Source organism: Botrytis cinerea, chromosome 2, assembly GCF_000143535.2.
Source record: "Botrytis cinerea B05.10 chromosome 2, complete sequence".
Lineage (NCBI taxonomy): Eukaryota > Fungi > Ascomycota > Leotiomycetes > Helotiales > Sclerotiniaceae > Botrytis > Botrytis cinerea.
In genome coordinates this window covers 282223-302590 of record NC_037311.1, presented here as the reverse complement: position 1 = coordinate 302590, position 20368 = coordinate 282223, and the positions used below count along the sequence as shown (strand labels likewise).

General features: G+C 42.8%; 6 protein-coding genes across 9 annotated transcripts; 4 read left to right on the top strand and 2 right to left on the bottom strand.

The window, feature by feature from the left end:
- Positions 1–925: 925 nt before the first annotated feature.
- On the bottom strand, positions 926–2213 carry BCIN_02g00590 (hypothetical protein). The gene is made up of 2 exons (XM_001555838.2): positions 1647–2213; positions 926–1582 (listed from the first exon to the last, which is right to left on the bottom strand). The coding sequence occupies exons 1-2, from the start codon at positions 1906–1908 to the stop codon at positions 1011–1013; spliced, it is 834 nt and encodes a 277-aa protein (XP_001555888.1). The 5' UTR covers positions 1909–2213; the 3' UTR covers positions 926–1010.
- A 1235-nt stretch (positions 2214–3448) lies between these two features.
- Positions 3449–4691, bottom strand: BCIN_02g00580 (hypothetical protein). 4 transcript variants are annotated; one of them, XM_024691058.1, is made up of 5 exons: positions 4573–4691; positions 4423–4521; positions 4089–4365; positions 3838–4031; positions 3449–3780 (listed from the first exon to the last, which is right to left on the bottom strand). In XM_024691058.1, the coding sequence occupies exons 2-5, from the start codon at positions 4492–4494 to the stop codon at positions 3703–3705; spliced, it is 621 nt and encodes a 206-aa protein (XP_024546826.1). In that variant the 5' UTR covers positions 4495–4521; positions 4573–4691; the 3' UTR covers positions 3449–3702. The 4 variants fall into 4 exon arrangements, with proteins under 4 accessions (XP_024546826.1, XP_024546827.1, XP_024546825.1 ...); XM_024691056.1 differs by having other exon boundaries at positions 4423–4691; XM_024691057.1 differs by having other exon boundaries at positions 3449–4031.
- Positions 4692–7228: 2537 nt separating this feature from the next.
- On the top strand, positions 7229–8796 carry BCIN_02g00570 (hypothetical protein). The gene is made up of 2 exons (XM_001555834.2): positions 7229–7737; positions 7793–8796. Exons 1-2 carry the CDS (start codon positions 7561–7563, stop codon positions 8651–8653), a joined length of 1038 nt encoding a protein of 345 aa, XP_001555884.1. The 5' UTR covers positions 7229–7560; the 3' UTR covers positions 8654–8796.
- Positions 8797–9631: 835 nt separating this feature from the next.
- On the top strand, positions 9632–10832 carry BCIN_02g00560 (hypothetical protein). Its single transcript, XM_024691054.1, has 3 exons — positions 9632–10060; positions 10141–10379; positions 10490–10832. Exons 1-3 carry the CDS (start codon positions 9862–9864, stop codon positions 10679–10681), a joined length of 630 nt encoding a protein of 209 aa, XP_024546824.1. The 5' UTR covers positions 9632–9861; the 3' UTR covers positions 10682–10832.
- A 1306-nt stretch (positions 10833–12138) lies between these two features.
- BCIN_02g00550 (hypothetical protein) lies at positions 12139–14150 on the top strand. Its single transcript, XM_001555832.2, has 6 exons — positions 12139–12312; positions 12364–12518; positions 12574–12675; positions 12732–12836; positions 12897–13055; positions 13109–14150. The coding sequence occupies exons 1-6, from the start codon at positions 12233–12235 to the stop codon at positions 13879–13881; spliced, it is 1374 nt and encodes a 457-aa protein (XP_001555882.1). The 5' UTR covers positions 12139–12232; the 3' UTR covers positions 13882–14150.
- Positions 14151–14154: 4 nt separating this feature from the next.
- BCIN_02g00540 (hypothetical protein) lies at positions 14155–15711 on the top strand. Its single transcript, XM_001555831.2, has one exon. It carries the CDS (start codon positions 14468–14470, stop codon positions 15488–15490), a length of 1023 nt encoding a protein of 340 aa, XP_001555881.1. The 5' UTR covers positions 14155–14467; the 3' UTR covers positions 15491–15711.
- Positions 15712–20368: the final 4657 nt, after the last annotated feature.

The following is a 20368-nucleotide window of genomic DNA, read 5'->3' as shown; positions in this document are numbered from 1 at the left end:
GATCACTGTAGAACCTTGGTGATAGGAGCTCGTTGGAAAAAGAACCATCTCACCTTCTCAATCAAGAGGAATTTTGCAAAGCGGTGGCAGATACTATATACTTGCAGCGTGAGACCTGTGCCGTTAGTCAAACTGTTCCTAGTGCAGGGCTTATGTATGTCATCCTCTATTACCGAGTAAATGCCGCAATTGACGCAAGAAGATTCATCACCCTCATAAAGTTAATGACGTCATGATACCGGAATCCAAATGCATAGTCCCCACAAATTGCCGAGCTCTGAAGGTCTATTCCTCTCCGCTGCCAAGAAATGAATTCTCTCCGAGGCACCAACTGACGGTTCAGAGCCGCTGCGTAAACGGAACTCATGGTGGATTTTTTCTCATGCTGCAAGCACTATTTCCTGGAAACCAGCTGTGGTGGGATTACCTTCAAGACTAATGACATCTAGCACTCTTTCACATTTGTGGAGTCTTCTTTGCAAATAGAATCTACCTTGTATCATTCCATTAGATTCTTTCAAGGTACAGCTTTGTAAAATAAAATAAAGTCTCAAAGCTCAGAAATGATTCATGGCACTTTTAAAGCATAGAGGAAAACAGTAATACTTATTAATTGAGATGAATTATAGGGGGCCAAATCCTCCAAACGCGTATGTTGCTTTTAGCTGTAGAAAAACAAATATCGGCCTATTTTTGAGGAGTCATCGTTTTCTATCAAAAACTCTCATCCTCAAGTTTCCACTCGAACTTTCATCATACACTCAGACCCAGTGGATCGGAGACTTTTGTAAATAATCGAACTATAATGGATTTCTTCACATCTTCATTGAATACTACTGGAGTCAGATATCAAAGAATCGATATCGTCATAACTAGCAGATATAATAAAGAGAAAGATAAACCATGCTTTATAAAGGACCGCCGCTGTGCTTCCATGTGTCCCGCTGCATGATAGTGCTAGAATTGCAACATCTTAGTTCTACCATGCAGTAGCTATCTGTACCTTTTTGCTACATGCAAGAACACCTAGAACAAAGCTTCTTCCCACTCTTCACCTTCGTCTTCTTTGTCGTGATTTTCGACTTAGTCTTTGTCTTTGGCTCCTCTGACTCTTCTGGATTATCTATTATCTCCACCTCGTCAATCTTCATCGCCTCTAGATCAGCTTTTCTCTTTTGCTCATCCTCTTTTCTGATTCTTTCAGCTTCCTCAGCCTGTTGAAGCTCACACTCTTTCTCCCACCGCTCATCTGAGTCTTGAAAGCCTAGTCTTCTAGACTCAGCTTCAAGCCTCTCATGAAAACCATCAAATTCTGCCTGATAAGCAGCATATTCCTCTGTGGGTGTAGTCATCCGAACACCTCCATCTTCGTAAAGACGTTGGTTCTCGGGGAAACCTCTGGGAATAGTGCCACAGGTACAGTTCGGACAATCAGGGTGCAATTTGTCGCGATTTATGAGACCATAGTCATCAGCCGTGAGGGTGCTAGGGCTAAAGTATCGAGGAAGAGGATTATCGATTCGAGGATCTTTTCTTGGAAAGGGCCTGTAGTTTGGATTGTCTGTCTGGACTGGAGTTCCACCTATGATTGATGATAGTCAGTTCCATCTTTGCTGGAGGTGCAAAATAATCAATCGAATGCTCACAAAAGGTTTCCCAAACTTCCCGATCCATAAGAAATTGAACAAAGTCTGGTCGAAGTAGTTGGAGTTGAAGAAAAATTTTCTTGCTATTGATGTTTGATGTCGCTTTCTCTACTGCAGAGGAAAACTCATCAACTGTAACGGTTTTGCCATCAACAGACAGCAACTTTTGTTCGAGAAGTAGACGTGCAAGATGTGGAGTCACCGATTCATAGACTTTTGGCATTCTTTGTGTATCGCCCACAGGCGTAATCTCATCGTCCATGTCGAGTATCTATCTACTCTTATTGTTGTTTTGAAGAGGGATTTCGCTTTTTTTTGTAGAAGGGTTTGGTGATTCTGATGTCAAAGAGCAGTCAATCGATGTGGATGGAGTAGCTGTGGCTAAGCTGGCATTTATTAAGGAGAGATATTGTATGGATGTCAAGACGAGTTTGAACCTTGAAGAAGTGATGGTTATGAAGACTTATTATACACGATCCAACTCACAGTTTGTGTCTAAATTAATAGTAGCAATGATCTTGGAGGTTCTTGATAAGACGATATACATGTGTCACAAATATTAATACCGTATTTACGAATCAAGTATAATATGCCTTTCGCATTCGCTAATCTTTTCTCCGCGTTGTTTGATTTAAAGGTGGCACCTGAGTGAAGTATTCCCCTATTGAGTATAAATCCCAGATTTCGTTCATTCGGTCCCGTGGGGGGACTTGCCGGCTACTTTGAATTATTATTCATACAGTTGCCGGATACTCCTGGGATACAAAGTGAATTTAATGTTCCAAAAGGCCTATCGCTATTCAACTGAATGCCGAATGAGCGAGTCTTTATTATTATATAATCTTTGATACAAGAGCCTCAGTGTCTAATTGGTTCCAAGTAAGCCCTCAGCATAAACACAAGTACAAAACTCTGGTGCAACCCTAGCTAAAGAATCTAGTGGCCGTGAATTTATGAAAAGGGACTCATTTATTCAAATACTTCTAATTACATTCTAAAATACACTATTGAAAGGGTCCAGCATCATTAAGCCAATCAATCTGATCTTGAGATGTTGATAAAATATTGAGCACTCGCAAGCCATGTATTTGTGGTGGAAGCTAATTCTTCCATCAAAATTCAGTCTGTACCAGTGATTCAATATACTCCCCACTTGTTTCCCTGGGGAATGCTCGAATCTTCACCCTCGGTCCTTCGACTCCCAAAGCTTGGCAGGCACTCTGATAATCTTCTTTCTATGAGACTCTGGTCTCCAAGCAATTGATAAGCTAAATGATTCATCATCAGCGTGTTCATCCAGAAGACAGATATTAAGAAATCGAGATGATGTTACTAGTTGGAATCTTAAGTTATGTTGAGTATATGGGAAACTGTCACACCATTATCTCGATGAAAAGAGTTCGAGTCAACCTGGAGATGGAAGATGTTATAGACTGACAGTTCACAAAGTTTCCAAGGTAATATTCGTTTGAGTCTTAAGGTACTAAGGATATACATGTAGAGAATGTTAATTGATATATCTTGATTTATGCAAGATGGCCATAGTAAGAATAGTCAGCGGCATATAGCAAGGTAAATTGATACTCCCAAGACTGCTGAGCAGAAACCGCGCTACAAATTCAAGGTATTTTGATATATTGATGTCTCCTCTACTTGATAATCTCCAATACGATTTTGGTCTCAATATTCATAATGAAGTAGCTTGGCATTTTGGGCATACAAAATTATGTATTTAGGAAGAGAACGTAAAATCATCTTTAGTGAACGTGCTAAGTTCATCAACTACTATAAATCATAGAGAATGGATCACACGGAGAGATACCTCTTGGTTTTCCATTAATCCCCTAAAACCCACCATAACGAATCTTATATTCTCCAGCTCCCTCCAGAACATCACCGCCTCACATCCTTATGAATATAGCTCCCTTATATATCCAATGTCGTATCGGATGCTCTAGCAACTTGCATTATGCATGCGACAAAAGACCAGGGGAATAAGCGACAGTAAGTGTCAATACCACATCGAACGTGATTTTAACAAACACCTAGACGCTTTTTACTGAAATCGCGGTGGCTTGTTGGATCTGCCTTTTACCCCTTGTGTTAAACGTTCGTTGACCTCTCTTCGCGCTAGCTGCTCCAAATCGTTAACTGATAGGCCATGGTGATATGCAGGAAGCTGTTCTCTAACCGATGAGACTGGAGTTTGATTAGAAGCACCAACGGAAGGAGCTGTCTTTTGTTGGGCTGGCGCAATAGCTACACTATCGACTGGCCGCGGACTGTAGTGAAGGACTGGGAATGGATTCAAGTCGACCATATCGAGTGGTCCACGAGGATCGACACACGGGAATGATACCCAATTGTTTGTTGTGTTCATGGCGACTGTCATGTCTTGTTAGGTCTCAGCTCCCTAAATACAGACATTGGATCAAAACTTACAAAAGTGTTCCCAGATCTTAAAGTCTATGTTGTACATGTTAAAGTCGGGGCGGGCGAGAGCTCGATGATAGTCATTGTTTTCAATCATTTCGCTCCAATAAGCAGCAACCGCCAAGAACTCCTCATTATCGACATTCCCACGATATGATCGGGACTCGACAACAATCATGTATTGTAGATGAAGACCGATTGATTGGTAAACTGGATAATTTTCCATGGTTGATGACCGATGCGTAAGGTTGTGGTAAGATTTATCTGAATTTGGAAGAGTGCTTGACTACTTTGTCAATAGAATATTAAAGTATGTTCTAGATGCATGGAGGAAAGAACGTACGAGAAATAGAGAGGTTAATAAATAGCCTTTGAATCTGGAAAGTGCAAGGACTACAGCGGTAAGAAGCTGCATCACTAAAAGGATTGGATACTTCTACGACTGACATTTATGCTTCAGTAAATCTCCTACTGTAGAATGAGAGTTTCATACTTAGGTAGTTACAACAATAAATGAGGCCTTGACTGGAATTATGTAAATAAGTGAATCTGGTCACTTAAGACCAAGATCATACGATAGATTGATCTTCTCTTCATGGAATGAACAAAGACTTCGAGCCAATCGAGAGACAAGCTTATTAATAGAAGTGTAAATAGGATCATATTGATCGCTCTTTCTCCAGATATAAAGTTGTTTGTACTTACAGGTAAAAGAATTCTTATATGTTTCTTAGATGGAAGCCCCTAGTGAAACTTAACCAATCTTGTCCTTTGCAAACGATGCTATTTGTTTTCTCTTTGCTCTATGCTGATTCGCCGCATAATGAGAAATCATATCTATGAAATTTACTTTAATTTCAGGTCCACTATTCATTATTAATAGTGGTGCACTTTACTCATAGAAAAGGCACACATTAATTGATCTCATTCTTTGAAATTAATTTCAAAAGTTAGAAACCAGAAACCATTGTTCCAACATTTGGATGAACAGATAACATCAACTGCAGCCAGTTTCAGACCCAGTGACTCTCACAATAGATACTTTGAGTCTAGAAAGACATTCTTTTACCTAAGCAAGATCCATCAAAACTTTGAAGTAGGTTCCTTCCATCTGACCTCATTAATCATACAAGATCTATTCTACAGGTTTGAACATTTATGAAGTTTCCTTGGTATGCATTAATGTTGATATACTAGATAATTATCGCAGTCTAAGTAGTCGCTACGCTCCTAGGATATATGAGATATGGCTTTCGGGCAGTAAAAATGAGGAAGCAAGAAGAGGAAAGGGAACGAGTGGGTTTACAGACCCAAGTCGATGAATAATTTGACTCCAGCGTGCAGTCCTCTTTCCATCAATGATCTTTCGAATTCTCTTCAACAACTCCATGAAAGCCATGCATACATGTGACTCACACCATCGAAGTCAACCAAGCTAGCGCAGGACAATAGATGAAACAAGTCATGTGATAATTCTGACGTTGAGGGAGCAATTCGTGATCCACACTCACCCGCGTACGAAATCGTCTCATCACAAAATCAAATCAGTGATCTTTCCCACAATCTGAATACCTTCTCCGTGCACGTTCCGGTAAAAAAGATGGATAAAATCAAAGAAGCTTGAGGTATCATGTTAGACGCATGTATTGTATTGTATTGTATTGCGGAGACAGTTCAGCCTACCAAGTTGCAACAAGGAAGAAAAACTTGAATGTCTATCGAATGATCACACACAGTTCTCGAACGTTCTCCATATGCTCTTCATTTTTACTCTCAGTCATGATCTCCTCAATTCTTGGTTTCCAATTGTCTATTAAAAATGCATGTAGAAGCTTCCCAGGATTTCCAAGATTCTTCTCGAACTCAGCTGTGAGGTTCTCTAGCCGCTCTATCATGTCTTGCTTCTCTTCCATGATCTTGCATACTTCATCTTTTGTGAATGAGCTGGCAGGTAGACGACTTCCCCGACTACACTTACACGTATTTGTGTCCCAGCTTGTGGAAAACATATTGTCGAATTATGTGATGGAATAGTCAGGGATTTGTGCTAAACCTCGACTCTAGCATTTTGCAAATATTCTCACCATCAGCTCACCGTGCCACGTTACTCACGGATCGTCAACTATTACCTCCCAACGTCTGCAAAGGTGATCAGGGTTCCCAGTTCTGAACTCCACCTGCACATTACCCGAGCAGCATGTTATGGGTAGAGAGACACTAATTGAGCAATCACAGATGCGGGAATTAGTGATATCAAGTTCCAGAAGGTCTAATGGGATATTGCGCGAGAGATCCATATCGACTAGGTCAATATCCTGAGGGGGCTCCTTTATTTTCTCATAGGTATCGATGATACAACATCTCTGATTGTTGCCGAGGGAGATTATTGCCACTGCACTACTGGCCATAAGAAACGGGTCCGAAATCCGATATTAGGGAACGACATGTCAAAAAAGGAGTTCAAAGTAAGTTAAATCCTCAATTATCGACAAGAGATGTGCGACAAGTCTTGGAAAGTACGAATGTAAACTTTGAAGCTAGATTGATATATGAAACAGAGAACGGAATTTTTCAAAACTCAGAATACAAGCCCAAAGAGAAATGGAACCGTTAAAAGTCACACGGGCTGGTTTATGAAGCAAGAAGACAAAACGAGACGCAGAGCAAGATCATTTCCCTAGCTCTACAGAATGGCACCAAATGTGGCGAAAGATTCCCGTGGCAAAGGCAGCTTTCCGTCATACATGGCCATCCAACTTCTTTGAGGATAATTTGTAGAACCCGGAGCCACTGTATGCTCCAATACATGAAATGCTAGCAACTTGAGGGCCAATAAACGCGATGCAGAGACATAGGACAGCACGTAGTCGACAGGCTCTGAGATTCAAGTGGTGGTTGCTTTGCAGACTAAGCGTATTTTCGTAAGCATGATGATTGTAATGAAGTTTCCAGTTCTGTGATAGTTCTCTATCGATAAAGGTATCGTACCAAGAAGCCGCAGCACTGGTGGTCATCTATTCGCACAGCCCCGTAACATCCGGAATGCAATATGCACCTCTAAATCGGCGAGGGCCTTACATGGTATTATCGTAAGAGAATAGTAAGAGACCCCATACCCAAAGGCTCGCAGCCTCATCTGTATGAGAGCCGCTATTCATCGTGGGATGAAACTGAGGAGCTAGCGAAATGATTTCAGCAAAACGGGATTGTTCGCACCGTTGTGTCTTCACACTTGAGATCGACAAGTTGCCCTCACACGTGTCTTTCATCCAAGACCATGTAGATGTATGCATACGATAGCATCATGAACACTTGTGCAATTGTGACATTGTCATATAGGGTCGACGTCAAACTCCGAGCAGCCAGGCGGGACAAGTTCCATGCCGATGCCCATGCCCCACCAGACTAGCCCCACACTAATTCTAGGACCCTGACCACCATCAACCTCACCAACAAATCAAACAACAACGACTCTTCTCCAATGCCTCCAGTTCCAATTCCTACCACTCCTAGAATCGTCATATATTATCAGACGCAACATCATTCCGATGGCAAATTATGTTCAATATTACCTATCATAACCAAACCGAACATCTCGGTGACACATGTCAATGTCGCCGCAATTCATCTCAATGATCCCCCAGGAAATATAACTCTGGTACATCTGCCACATCTCTCTTCGATTCATGTGTGCAAGTATTAACAAGTGGCAGAACGATCATGCACCTCACCATGAACGATTTGTTACCATGTGGGCGGAACTTCGAATCCTCCAAGCCTCCGGAATAAAAGTAATGGGAATGCTTGGCGGGGCAGCAAAGGGTTCGTTCACCCGACTCGATCAAGACGATATCACATTCGAACTCTACTACATTCCTTTACGAAATCTCATCCGCGAACGAGGTCTCGACGGCTTAGATCTTGATGTTGAGGAAGAAATGACTTTGGCTGGAATAATTCGATTGATCGATCGACTGAAGGCGGATTTTGGAGCTGGATTCATCATTACACTTGCACCTGTGGCTGCGGCATTGGTATCTGATCTTCCAAAACATAATCTGAGCGGATTCAACTACGAAGCGCTGGAGGTTATGAGAGGAAGCAGTATTGACTGGTACAATACCCAGTTCTATTGTGGGTGGGGGGATATGAGTAAGACGGCTGGATATGATATGATGATGATGAGGGGATGGCCTGCACATAAAATAGTGGTGGGTATGGTTACCAATCCAGGGAATGGTAGTGGATGGGTGCCTTTTGAGGTTTTGCAGGAAGTACTTCTCAATCTGAAGTTGAGGTATCCTACATTTGGTGGGGTGATGGGTTGGGAATATTTCAATTCGTTGCCGGGAGATAGGGATAGACCGTGGGAATGGGCGGCTTGGATGACAAGGGTCTTGGGAAAACTACCAGTATCTGCACCAAAGCAGCCGATGACGAGTGCCAGTGTGATAGCGGAGGTAGAGACCCAGAAGCCGCTTGTGAGTAGAAATGTGGATGATGATCTTGAAGGAGATGCTCCTTTACCTTCGGAATTCGAGTATCATTCCGAGGGCTATGGAGATGAGGATTAATGATACCCTGCTTCATATAGCTCTATCCAAAAATTTAAGTTTTCTCGCGTGCTTAACTTCGTGCTTTTCATTTCATAAATATCAGTGGCACTCAGCATCACTTTTCGTCAGTCCAATCCTATCAATGTTCCCGCACTCAAACAGTGTAGATCCTAGAGCCCTAACAACAGCGTGGGGTGTACCTGGTGCTTAATGCTAGACTTTAGCTTTGCGCGGTCGCTCCAATGAGAGAGCAAATCCGTGCACATTACAACTTCCCGTCCAAAACAAGAAGCTTGTCTCAAAACATCTCGATTAATATCACGTCAGCGCTTCACATTATATTCTCCTCGCAGAATGTTTACTGCAGGTTCTAGCCGGGATAGTTGCTCTATGTTTTGGTAATGGTACATTTTATGATTCCTTTTGGAAGACAGTCTCTCTATTTGTCATTGCATCATAATGAACGCAGTTAATCTATGTATACGTCAGCCGAAGAAGAGCTAAAATTCGGGTTTATATCTTCGTCATCGGTTGCGTTCGCGAAATTTTGCTAGCCGACATGAAAACTTAAGAAAAGGAGCAAAAGCTTTTCCTTGAGGGTTCTTGAAAAGATTCTCTGTATTTCATTATCCTTATTAAGGGAAGCGTCTATTTGGATTAGTCTTGGTGGAAAGGAAGTTGGGGCTTCAAGTATTTTAGGATTGGAAAGTTGGGAAAGGTCTTGTTTGGTTAATGGGATAGACTTCCTAAAGGACCAACTATTTGTGCTTGAGGGTTACAGTTAGGAGTCATGCATAGCTGGAGTCTTTGATGTAATCATTTTTCATGTCTAAGGATGTCATGATGGAGTGATTAATAGTTGAAATAGTCAATGAAGTTATGTGTACTTGAACTCCTTGACATCTATAACTCAGGGTAGTACAACTCATTTCGTCTCATTCAAGGACTGACACTTAGAGGCAAAGGAAGAATCAACATGTAGACACAAACTCACAAGGCAAAACCAACTTCCAACTCATCCGTACTTATCCCATCATGAAGTCTTTCACAGATCCAAAAGTTCCTGCCTCGAGGCCTGAAACAAATAATCCCCGTAGAGATCCGGATATTCCACACAGACTTTTCTTTCTTCTTGAATTCAATTCGTTTCTCATTCCAATCCTACTTGTCTCCATCACCACAACCATTTCCCCACACAAAAAGTTCAACAACACCACGTCAATACAATGGCAGAACTCGAGTACATATCTGTACTTGAGGATATCAAGCAACTTGTCCTCGACTACAAGCTTTCCTATCGCGGCGTCTGCACCGAGGCAGAATTCGATGCAACAGTTGAGCGATGTCGTTTCAAGCAGACGAAGTGGAAGACTTCAGCCCAGGATTTGCAGAATCGTATTGAGTGGAATGTCTGGCTTTACTATTGTACGTACCTCCCCGTTATTCGGATACAATATGTGAGATGCGAAATTTGTGCTATTCGTACTGAGACAAGTAAACTTTAGTTCTAGATTACGACAATGCGGAGGCGGTTGTCGATTTCCCTGGTAGATTTCAAATCGCTGTCAACGACCCACGTGCGCGGAAATTCAGATTGGTTGAAATGAGGATTGTGCTTTCCAAGTTTGAGGAACGAAACGATTGGAAGACGAAGATAGAGAATTTGATCAAGGAGGAAAAGAGTTTGAGAGCCGAGGGAAACTACGAAGTGAAGACGTTGATGAACAAGGCGCTTGACAAGAAGGTAAGCATGCTGTGCATAATTTGAGGAGATGGTGTAAGACCTTAGAGTTCATGGTTGTGGAGATGGGAGTGCAGATCTGCTCAAATTATACTAACGCGTTGCTTTAATAGAGACATAGCTTCCTGGATTTTGAGCATGAGCAACGAAAAAGAGTTGTAGAACGAGTTTACCAGTTCCACAAGGATAGGCTTGATGGTATGAGAAAGGAGATTGATGCGTCGAAGATTGAATTGAAAATGATGAAGGAGTATGTTAAGAAGCAATTGGAGGACATTCATGAACAATTGAAGGCTATGAATTAGAACGGGGAAAAGTTTTAGTTGGATTCGTTCAAGAAATTTTCGTCATTTTGGAAGGAGTTTGAGCGAAAGGAATATTGAGGGTCGCATATTGGATGGGAAGATTGGTATGGTAATTTGAGGATAGTTCCATAATAAAAAACTCAGAAGATCAAGACTGCTTCGGATTTCTGGTTTTTATAGATGATAAAGTGACAAGAGTATTGCTAAGAGTGGTCGTGCATGGAGGTTTTCAAAAGTGGTTAAACAATCAAAGTGAAAATGATAGCTAGTATCCCGACTATCTCAATTACGTCATTAACTGCTAGTCTAACAAGAGCCACCCCATAACAAGTCGCAACAGGATATCATACAGGAGCAGCAACATAAAGCTTAGGCTTGGATGTACCAAATGGCATAAACTGGTTGTGTCTCATCCAACTTCATCCAAGCCAACTGTAATAGACGACAAACTCTACGTTAGTGCCAGAGCTAGCCACTCGGGTAAAGTCAAACAGAACAAGAGAATGAACAATATATCAAGAACTAGATACTCAAACACAAGAAACGAAAAGAAAATGAGCTAATTTCAGAGAAGCTATATTTCCAGAGTGGAGACTACCAACGGAGAGAATTTTTAAGATCAAGGTGTTTATCCCACAATACTTCTCTGGTGCTTTGGACACAGATAGACGATGATTTCATTTCGAGACTATCACTTTTTGAAAGTAGAGACTTACTGAAACACACCAGGTCAAGGATCAGATTTTCTACTGATTCTTCGGATCAGCGGATAGATAAACCATGCTGTTTGAGAGATCTGTTGTTGGTTCTTGGTTCCCATTACATGACTAGACATAAGAGATGGTAGACATGCTGATGTCGAAAAACTTCAGTCGTCAAATACAACAGGGCCACTAAAAAGATATCAGGCGTTGTAAATCAAGGATTTTGGGGAAATTACATGGACTGCATTCTCACAAGTAGAGAGATAACCCGGGGATTGCGACCTTTCTTGTTAATATCTGCGTTGATCTTCCCCACGGTGCTCCCGCATTGCACTCCTTTTTATTAATCGTGTATGGATGCGATAGGAAAATGTATGCCGTCCGTTTCTGTTTCAATCAGGAGAGCCCTGGTATTATCATATGAGCCACAATTGAAACATGACATTTCGATAAATTGGCTCCAGTTGAAGGAGTGGCAACTTGTGGTGAGCATTGATGGCAAAGAAGAGAAAGTTCCCAGGAAAGTATTTTGACGTGAGGAGAATAAATTTCGTGCAACGTCCATGAGAAAGGCTTGTGGTCGGCAAGAGAAGACAGAAGAGAAAAGGATTCTTAGCAAACAACTCTATTTAAGCTTTAAACGGCCACATCCGGCAGGGACTCGAGTGTTCCTTCCAAAAGAGGTCGTTATTGCTGAATGAAGTTTTGCCTAATCGAGTTAGTTTACAACTCCTCCTCATCTTTGACTCTCTTGCAGAGAATATCTCCAACTTCAATGTCGAGTACAACAAATTATTCAAACACGACCAAACATAACCTTGATTTCTTTGGCACAAATTCAATTAAAATGGCGGGTTTATCGGTTTCTTTAAGAGATTCAGGGAAGGATCAAATGTTGGAGCGGTACTTGAATCTCATGGCAGAACAGTCAGTATTTCGTCTTTCTCGATCGCATGATCTCTGACAAGGTCATCACAGGAGGCAAAGGCAAGAGGCAACAGTGTTGACTGCACCTCAAATCGCGCAAAAGATTGCAGATATCGAGAAAACCTCTCAAGCCACTCGAGAAGTTTCCAAGAACAGTCTAGAACATGAAGAGTGGACAGAAACTACAACAAAATCTCAAGAAACTTGTAAGAATTCCTGATCACTATTTGATTTCCAAAATAATCATTGACCTGGGACCAGACTGGAATCTGTTGGATTTGGCAAAGGAGACCGGATCAACTATACTCGTTGCCAAGGGAATTCATGAAACTGAAAAGCTTCTAGCAAATTTTCAACGGCCTTGTATGTTTTATTTTGTTATACCATTTGCAAGATCAATGACGATTAATCCGATCTAGTGTCAAACCTTATAGATTTTCAAGAAGAATCTGGCTTGATAGATTTATCGTCACCTCAAAAGTTCAAGGAACCCAAAGAGAGGGAAGCATATCATGAAGAATCTCGTAAGCATCTTTTATCATCGATGGGCCTCTACAGAGAACATACTCTGACATTTCAAACAGGCTCGGCTCTATTGGACTTGATAGAAGTAGTCTCTGATGCAGCAGAACTGCCGTCGCCTGAAAAAGGTCAAGAGATCGATGGAAATCAAGAAGCCAAGTACAATCAAGGCACTGAAGAGAATGAAGAGTCCGAAGAAAATCTTGAAGATGATGCCCAGTGTAGGCTCTTACTCTCAGTGAGAAATTCTTTAGATAATTACTAATATCAATAGGGTGGGGTCTTTCCGATCTGGAAGAAGATTTTGCGCCTCCTCGAATCCTACCCTACTTCTCAGAGCTTCCCGGAAAATTACGACGGCAAATTTGGAACTTCGCCCGTCCTGAAGCACGTTACATAAAGCTTCGAGAGTCCAAATGGAGTGCAGCACTTTATTCGGATGCGCCAATTCCAGCTTTGCTTCATACTTGCCAAGAATCAAGAAATTCAGCTTTGAGATGGTACGACTTGTCATTTGCAAGGGATCCTGAAATGGGGTTTTGGGACCAGAAGACATTAAATGAGATAATGGACAATGCACTCACTGAAGGACAACGCGCCAAACCAAGAATCTACTTTGACTGGGAGCGTGATGGCATATATTCTCAATGTGCTCGTTGTAATGGCCATAGAATGAGCTGTAGACACGCCCCTCTCTCTTTCGATTGGCTTAGAGTTAAGCAGTTGGCATACGAAGGTCCTCTTTCCATCAATCCTTTTTACAAGCTTACCTTGTGTTATCCTGCCGTTGAAAGTATCATGCTTATTCGTGGTAGAAGCGCTGTTCGGCGTACGGCGATTTCACCCTCCGAATTCATACCCGTCGATGAAAGGTTTGAATGGGAAGGAGATGATTTGCTTGCGACTTGTTTTGAGACCATACAGAATACCGATCCGGAGTGTGATGCACTTGAGACTATCACATCAGTCCAAAGAATGACTTTGATGGATGTCAACCAGACAGAAGTGGTTGACCGAGTGGAAAGTAGCTATTGGCCTTGTCGTTAATTATCTTGAGGTTCGCTGCGATATAAACGAAGTGGGCATGGATTTGTATGGAAATACTTAGAAATGGGCATTTGGGGTTAGTAACGACAATATGTTCAGCCATAGCTAGAAAGTTGCTATATGGATGGGGAAGATTTGAAAGAATGGCATTGTCACATATTCAATTACAAGTAACAAGAGCATCGTTTATGGTTCGATTTGTCAGATTTAAAACATCCCACGTCATTCCACCACTTGTATTAATCTCGCGGCAATAATACTGCGTCTTACTGTGGTCTTCAGAGCAAAGGAATTAGCAACAAAATCCGAAAAGTCCACTGGTGAGTCAACAGAATTACTTTGTGCTGCGAGAATATAAGTATCTATCGCACCAGCATCAAGTTCCAAAATCTTCTTTTTCATCAATCCCACCATCGAAAGTAGCAACATTTCCTCTACTGACTTAGAATCAACATTTTACCCACAAATTGCTTACCGAATTATACCCGAGTGCACAAATACTATCTTATCAATTTCGTCATCCGCCAGGCATCATCACACTTCGAAAAATTCCAAGAAACAGAATCTAATACCTTCAACTCCAAAAATGACAGACCCAAAACTTGCTCCCTTCAGCCTGCACGCAACTTCATATAAAACCGTGCAAGGTGTTGAATTTCCCGCACACATCCTTATCCCAAAATCCATCGCTGCCTCCACAACACCGGAAAAATATCCGGTCCTCGTGAGATTTCATGGAGGATATCTAGTTACAGGCTCGGCGCTCTACACAGAATGGCTTCCCGATTGGGCGATTGATCTCGTGGTGAAGAGTGAGGCGATCTTAGTTATGCCTGATTATCGATTATTGCCTGAAGCTAGTGGACAGGAGATTTTGGAGGATGTGAAGGATTTCTGGACGTGGGTTGCGTCTGATGTTAACGGCCTCTCGTCATATCTCTCACGGCTGAATAGTAGCATTTCTGTGGATTTTGGAAAAGTGGCCGTCTATGGTGAAAGTGCGGGAGGTTACCTGGCGATCCGCAGCTCTCTCTTCCCGGAAGATTCCTGGGGAAATAATAAGGGATTCACGGGTCCGAAAGCGGTTATTGCGGCATATCCCATGACGCTTTTGAAAAAGGATTGGTACTCTGTGGCTAGTGAGACGAAGAGTCCTTTTGGAGTTCCACAGCTGGATGAAGGCTTGTTGAATGATCATATTGCTGATATTGGCAAGGGGGGCGAGAAAATAGTGATTAGTGCGGACCCACCTGCGAGATTGGAAATCGCGGTTACGATGGTGCAGAAAGGGAGGTGGACAGAGATTTTCAAGAGAGATGGAGGGGAGGGGTTGTGGTTGGATGAGATTATTGAAGATTTGGATGTGAGGGAAGAGAAGAGACCTTATTTGTTGACGTTTCATGGAACGAAAGATACGGCTGTTCCGTGGGAGGATACGGAGGAGTGGGTGGAGATCTATGGGAAGAAGTTTGGAGAGGATAGAGTGAAGGGTGTTTGGAGGGAGGGGATGGAACATGGGTTTGATACGTCTATGGATGAGGAGAAGGGGGAGGGAGAATGGCTGCAAGAAGAGTTGGAAGTGGTTAAGAGGGAGTGGTTGGGGAATTAGAGAAGATGGGATAGATTTAACAGATAGAACGTACAGATCGTATTGAATATAAGAGGAAGACTAGATAGAGAGTGAAGTAAGTATAGAATGGAAATACTAAACGCCTAGTTCGTCCCACAGTCTATTTCACTTGTTCAATCAGTCCCAATGCAATCCAGACCTCTATATGTAGTTGAAAGCTACATCGGAGATTATAATGAACAATGGATAATGGATAATCACGTGCGGTATTTGTTTATTCGTGCTGAAGACCATGCACCAACAAGACGTAACCACACACAACTACAAAGACATGGATGCCCAACACTGCATGTTCAATACCAGAATACACTTCCATATTTGGTTACTATTCATGGCAGCGCCGTATACTCACTCGTCCATCGGCCGAAATCTCGGAGGCTAGAGATATGCAACAAATCCATCATTCTTCCATTCCCTTTTATTTTCTCTTCTGATTGGCGAGTTGGAATGTGATCTGCTCGTGATTCTGACATATTCCTTTTCCTCCGCCGAGATGTTGCATGTCATTGCATTCTCACCATCACTACTCACGCTTTCGTCACAAGCTCCGGGCTTTTACAGCGCAGCGAAATTTGCGTCTCCGAGATTTCGGTCGCCGTTAGATATGCAACAGAGTATCCTTTCCATCAATTTAACTTTCTGATTAACATGTCTAGGAACTTCCTCCGCCGAACGAATTCCATCTTTTCCGCATAAATATACCATACAAAACACCGTCTGCGGTCGGCATCGGCTGCAATCTCCGCGCGCTGTAGTTGCGAGACGGAGATTGCAAGATCTCGGGGATACTCAGACATGCAACAAAACAGTTGTGTTCATCTATCTAGCTCTATCATTGGTATTTACGGATATCTTACTCCGCTGAGACACATGGGAGACTTGGCGCCGTCGTAGATTTCCCATGCAACGCCAGCGGGCTCGGGGTTATACTCCGTTGGCAGTAGGAAAACGATGGACGGCACGGGGCTACTGTAGACTCAGGCTTCCGGTGACATACAGATATGCAACAAAACGCCCTTTCTGATACATTTGTCTTGGTAATAGACAGGCACGGACATTGCTTCGTCAGGAGATATGTGATACTCGCGGATATCCCATGTTGTCCAAACGGACTCGGTGATTCAGCTCCGTTGACTTATGGGGAATAATCAGAATTCTAGGTTCTCGAGAATAAGAAGATGTGCAACGCAACACTTTCCCCAAGTATTTTTCTTCATGATTGGTAGGTAGACTGGGAGAGTTCCTCCGGTGGGAAGTATGTGATACTAGCGGATCTCCCTTGCAACTCTAGCGGACTCGGTGGTAAAGCCCCGTTAATTCATGGACACTTATTGGAGGCCTATGATTTCGGGGGCAAGCAGATATGCAACGAAACATTTCTTTTTATCTATTTATCTTTGTAATTAGCAGGCCCGAGGAGTATTCCCCGCTTTTTGTTCGGGGTTGATAGTATTCCCACAAATATTCCAGGACACTTGAGCGGACTCGGGGATGTATTCCGCCGACTCGTGAAAACCACGGGAACGCTAGCTACTCGACGATGGTATGCAAGAACATCTCTCGATTAGTGATATGCTCACTTGATGGGTCCGGAGGAATACTTGTCGTCGGTAAATTTTCTCAATCTCGACCCGGCGGAGGCGGAAATTACGAATGCTTGTGACAACGTGTTTATGCATCGCAGAACTCGGATTGTGCTAGACATGCAATAATTTATCTATTGAGTATACCGGTTTCGTCTTCATAGACGCATGTGCGTCGTCTGTCTAGGCTAATTGAGAATGTGTCTCGTATCTCCACCGAAAACGCACGGGATGTCTGCTGATTCAAAGATACCCCCGGTGACTATGGGAATTGAACTGACTTCTGGAAGTAGATATAGCCTCGGAAAGGACATTGCAAATTCCATTTTGGGAGAGCCTTGTTTTTCGTAAATCCTTTTATAATGACTAGGACAAGGGGTTTGGACCACCTGTTTCCTCCGCCGAGGATATGTCCGGAAATATCCGCGAATCTCCGCTCGAATGAAGAAGTTTGGTCTGGTGATCAAAGAGCTTTGCTTCAACTGCGTAGATGAAGCCAAACAAGGCCGTAACCCTATATCCGAGATCTCGGAGTTTGTTAGATGTGCAACAAATCATCCAAATATACGTGTTAGAGCTTGGCAGTCTTGGGATTTGGCTAACATTGGGTTAGAATCAGGCTAGGTATACCAAGAATCCCAGAATGGCATGCTGTGGAAATAGCGTCTTGCTTCTTTGCTTGCTCCGCGGAAGAGATATCCGCACCTCTACCCATTTTCCGGGAGGGTGAAGAATACTGAGCTGCAACTCCACATCTCTACTAATAGACGTAGTCACTGACTCTGTTGACTATATCCGGGATCTCGGTATTATGTAGACATGCAACAAATGTTTGTGTCTCCAAACCCTCTCTCTCGTATACATGATTGATGTTTCAATTTCTGTGTGTATACGTCGAGGTGCAGTGCGCTACTTACGGAATAGCAGGAAGCTCGGCAGTCCTCGATCCCTGTTGCCCCGCATTTGGCTTTCTATTACAGCCCAAGATCTACTGGAGTCCCTAAAACTGAAGATCAGACGAGATCTAGATCTGCACGAGGTGACCAATGGAGCCTTGCGGATATGGCGGATCTGACAGCGAAGCTGCGGGATTTCTCAGATGTGCAACATTTGATACATATGGATGCGACGTTGGAATGTGTCTATTGGAAGTACGAAATGAACGTGTTGTGGGGTCAAGAAGATGAACTAATGCGGCTCTGCGCATGAAATGTACTGTCCACTTTACAATTGGCCGTGTTCTCTTTGATCGACCACAGATCTTCAGGCTCAGCTATTGTATCTCAGCTCGTCAACTATGCATGTATGTTATGGATATCGGACTTGAGCTGTTCAACACTTCTCCAAACCCAACAGCGGAAATGTTCTAGTCAGTCTCATGTAGTCGGAGCGATACCAACTCCGAATCTTACTGCTTCGGATTTTACATAGACATGCAACAAGACTCTTTTGATCTTTCTACACCAAACCAAATTGGTTGACTTCCAATAGGATGCCCGATGTCTCATGATATATATCGGAAATAACAATAGTTGGTTATCCAAAAGAGGGAGAGAATGTCATGTTCGGTCTCCGAAATCATGTTGTATCGCCGAATTCCTGGGTCTTGTCTCCGAATCACGTAAAGTTTGGGCGAAAACATTATGTAAAGAGGAACAAAGGCAATATCCGCCGGCTCGGAGTTTGTGCAGATGTGCAACAGATGATTTTGCGAATTTTGGAACGGCGTGTCGTCCAATGATTCAAAGTAATGAGAAGGAAATGAGGTTGGTTAGTTAGTGTGATCTTCGGAGGTTGATTGGCAAGCGGCGGAGGATGAATCAAGCGAGCTCCGAGTCGGTTTTGTAGTTAGAGATGTCACAAAGCTTAACAAGGAGGGGTTAGATTGGGCTAGCTTTAGGAACACCAAAGGACATAACCGCTACTGCAAAACAATCATTTGAAGTCCGAAAGTATGGAAAAAACGGATCTCGGAGTTTGAACAGACATGCAACAAATGTTCTGGAGGATAGACGATTGGTTTAACATATTGAGGCATGAGTTGTGCTGGTGGAATTGGATGGAGATTGTCAATTTCATGGCATGCGAAGAAGTGGTTGCAGACATTATTCAATGAGGAGATATGGACGGAAGTTCGGTCGTTATGGATTTCTTACATTGGAAGTGTGTGCCAGCCAGCAGATTAGGCTGAGAAGACCAACAGCTGGCACCACACCACACCACACCACACCACAACAACTCAACGCAACAACAGTTATTTGACAAATTGCTAGTTATTCCTTCCAAATAATCAGAAGTCGGCGACCGGTCCAATTCGGATATAGTAGACATGCAACAAGAGCATCATGAATCTCACGGCCTCCAATCATCATGCTCGAATATGTAATTCGGGGTAAGATCACGATGTCTTGAGCGTAAATGGAGTGATAACAGCGCCGATTTTTCGGATGTAGCAATGTGAATTTGTTTTGTTCGGAGGTAAGAAATTGGCGAGTGCAGTTTTCGCCGAAGATTTGAAATTCGGCGATATTCAGATGTGCAACATTAGAGAGTGGTTTTCGGGGTTTACAGTGTAGATGGATTGATTTGCTGTGTCGGTGATGCATCTGGTGACCGGGTTGGCGAGTCAAATGAAGGGGTTTCGGAGCTTCAGAGTCAGTTAGTGGAATATTGTATTGATACTTACCTCGACGACCTCAACTAGTATCGTAGGTAATCTTGATGTCTCAACCTTCTCGAATTCGGAATTTCGGATCTTTCATGATATGCAACAGAAGAATGAGAAACACGTTTGAATCGTAATGGTCTGGATTAGAATCAGAAGTTCACAGGTTGTATCCACCCACGGAATGAATCTTCCGTTTGCAAGTTCGGCGCGCTGAATGAGTTCAATTTCGGAAAGCCGCGACAGGTTGTTCTAGATGCTAAGGTCAATTATCTGGTAGATTCGTATGCAGTATTGGTGCACGATCAATGTTGCAACTCCACAAGCAATCGCTTTTACCCTCGATTCCCGACGAGTGCGGAATAATGTAAATACGAGATACGATGGGGATTAGCTATTGCTCCGCTCGCGCAATTAGTCTGTTTCTGACGCTATTGCAGTCCGTCGGGTTTGATATTTGTCGAATTCCGAAATCACCGGTTCCGTCAATAATACGTACCAGTATCCTCCGAATGGGGCGTAATCTACGTAACTATGGAAAAAAGAAATGCTACCGAATGCTGAAAGAATTGGCCCGTTTCCATTGTGGTGGTGGCGGACCCAAGTTCG

What these genes read in the sequence shown, in the direction of transcription:
- BCIN_02g00590 (XM_001555838.2), bottom strand. Translation starts at nt 1,908, where the DNA reads ATGGACGATGAGATTACGCCTGTGGGCGATACACAAAGAATGCCAAAA. An exon ending in GGAAGTTTGGGAAACCTTTT is followed by an intron (nt 1,583 to 1,646) that starts GTGAGCATTCGA and finishes CATCAATCATAG; the next exon opens with GTGGAACTCCAGTCCAGACA.
- BCIN_02g00580 (XM_024691055.1), bottom strand. Translation starts at nt 4,494, where the DNA reads ATGCAGCTTCTTACCGCTGTAGTCCTTGCACTTTCCAGATTCAAAGGC. An exon ending in TATTAACCTCTCTATTTCTC is followed by an intron (nt 4,366 to 4,422) that starts GTACGTTCTTTC and finishes TTGACAAAGTAG; the next exon opens with TCAAGCACTCTTCCAAATTC. An exon ending in TAAGATCTGGGAACACTTTT is followed by an intron (nt 4,032 to 4,088) that starts GTAAGTTTTGAT and finishes AAGACATGACAG; the next exon opens with TCGCCATGAACACAACAAAC.
- BCIN_02g00570 (XM_001555834.2), top strand. Translation starts at nt 7,561, where the DNA reads ATGCCTCCAGTTCCAATTCCTACCACTCCTAGAATCGTCATATATTAT. An exon ending in CCCCAGGAAATATAACTCTG is followed by an intron (nt 7,738 to 7,792) that starts GTACATCTGCCA and finishes AACAAGTGGCAG; the next exon opens with AACGATCATGCACCTCACCA.
- BCIN_02g00560 (XM_024691054.1), top strand. Translation starts at nt 9,862, where the DNA reads ATGGCAGAACTCGAGTACATATCTGTACTTGAGGATATCAAGCAACTT. An exon ending in GAATGTCTGGCTTTACTATT is followed by an intron (nt 10,061 to 10,140) that starts GTACGTACCTCC and finishes AGTAAACTTTAG; the next exon opens with TTCTAGATTACGACAATGCG. An exon ending in ACAAGGCGCTTGACAAGAAG is followed by an intron (nt 10,380 to 10,489) that starts GTAAGCATGCTG and finishes TTGCTTTAATAG; the next exon opens with AGACATAGCTTCCTGGATTT.
- BCIN_02g00550 (XM_001555832.2), top strand. Translation starts at nt 12,233, where the DNA reads ATGGCGGGTTTATCGGTTTCTTTAAGAGATTCAGGGAAGGATCAAATG. An exon ending in TTGAATCTCATGGCAGAACA is followed by an intron (nt 12,313 to 12,363) that starts GTCAGTATTTCG and finishes AGGTCATCACAG; the next exon opens with GAGGCAAAGGCAAGAGGCAA. An exon ending in AACAAAATCTCAAGAAACTT is followed by an intron (nt 12,519 to 12,573) that starts GTAAGAATTCCT and finishes ACCTGGGACCAG; the next exon opens with ACTGGAATCTGTTGGATTTG.
- BCIN_02g00540 (XM_001555831.2), top strand. Translation starts at nt 14,468, where the DNA reads ATGACAGACCCAAAACTTGCTCCCTTCAGCCTGCACGCAACTTCATAT.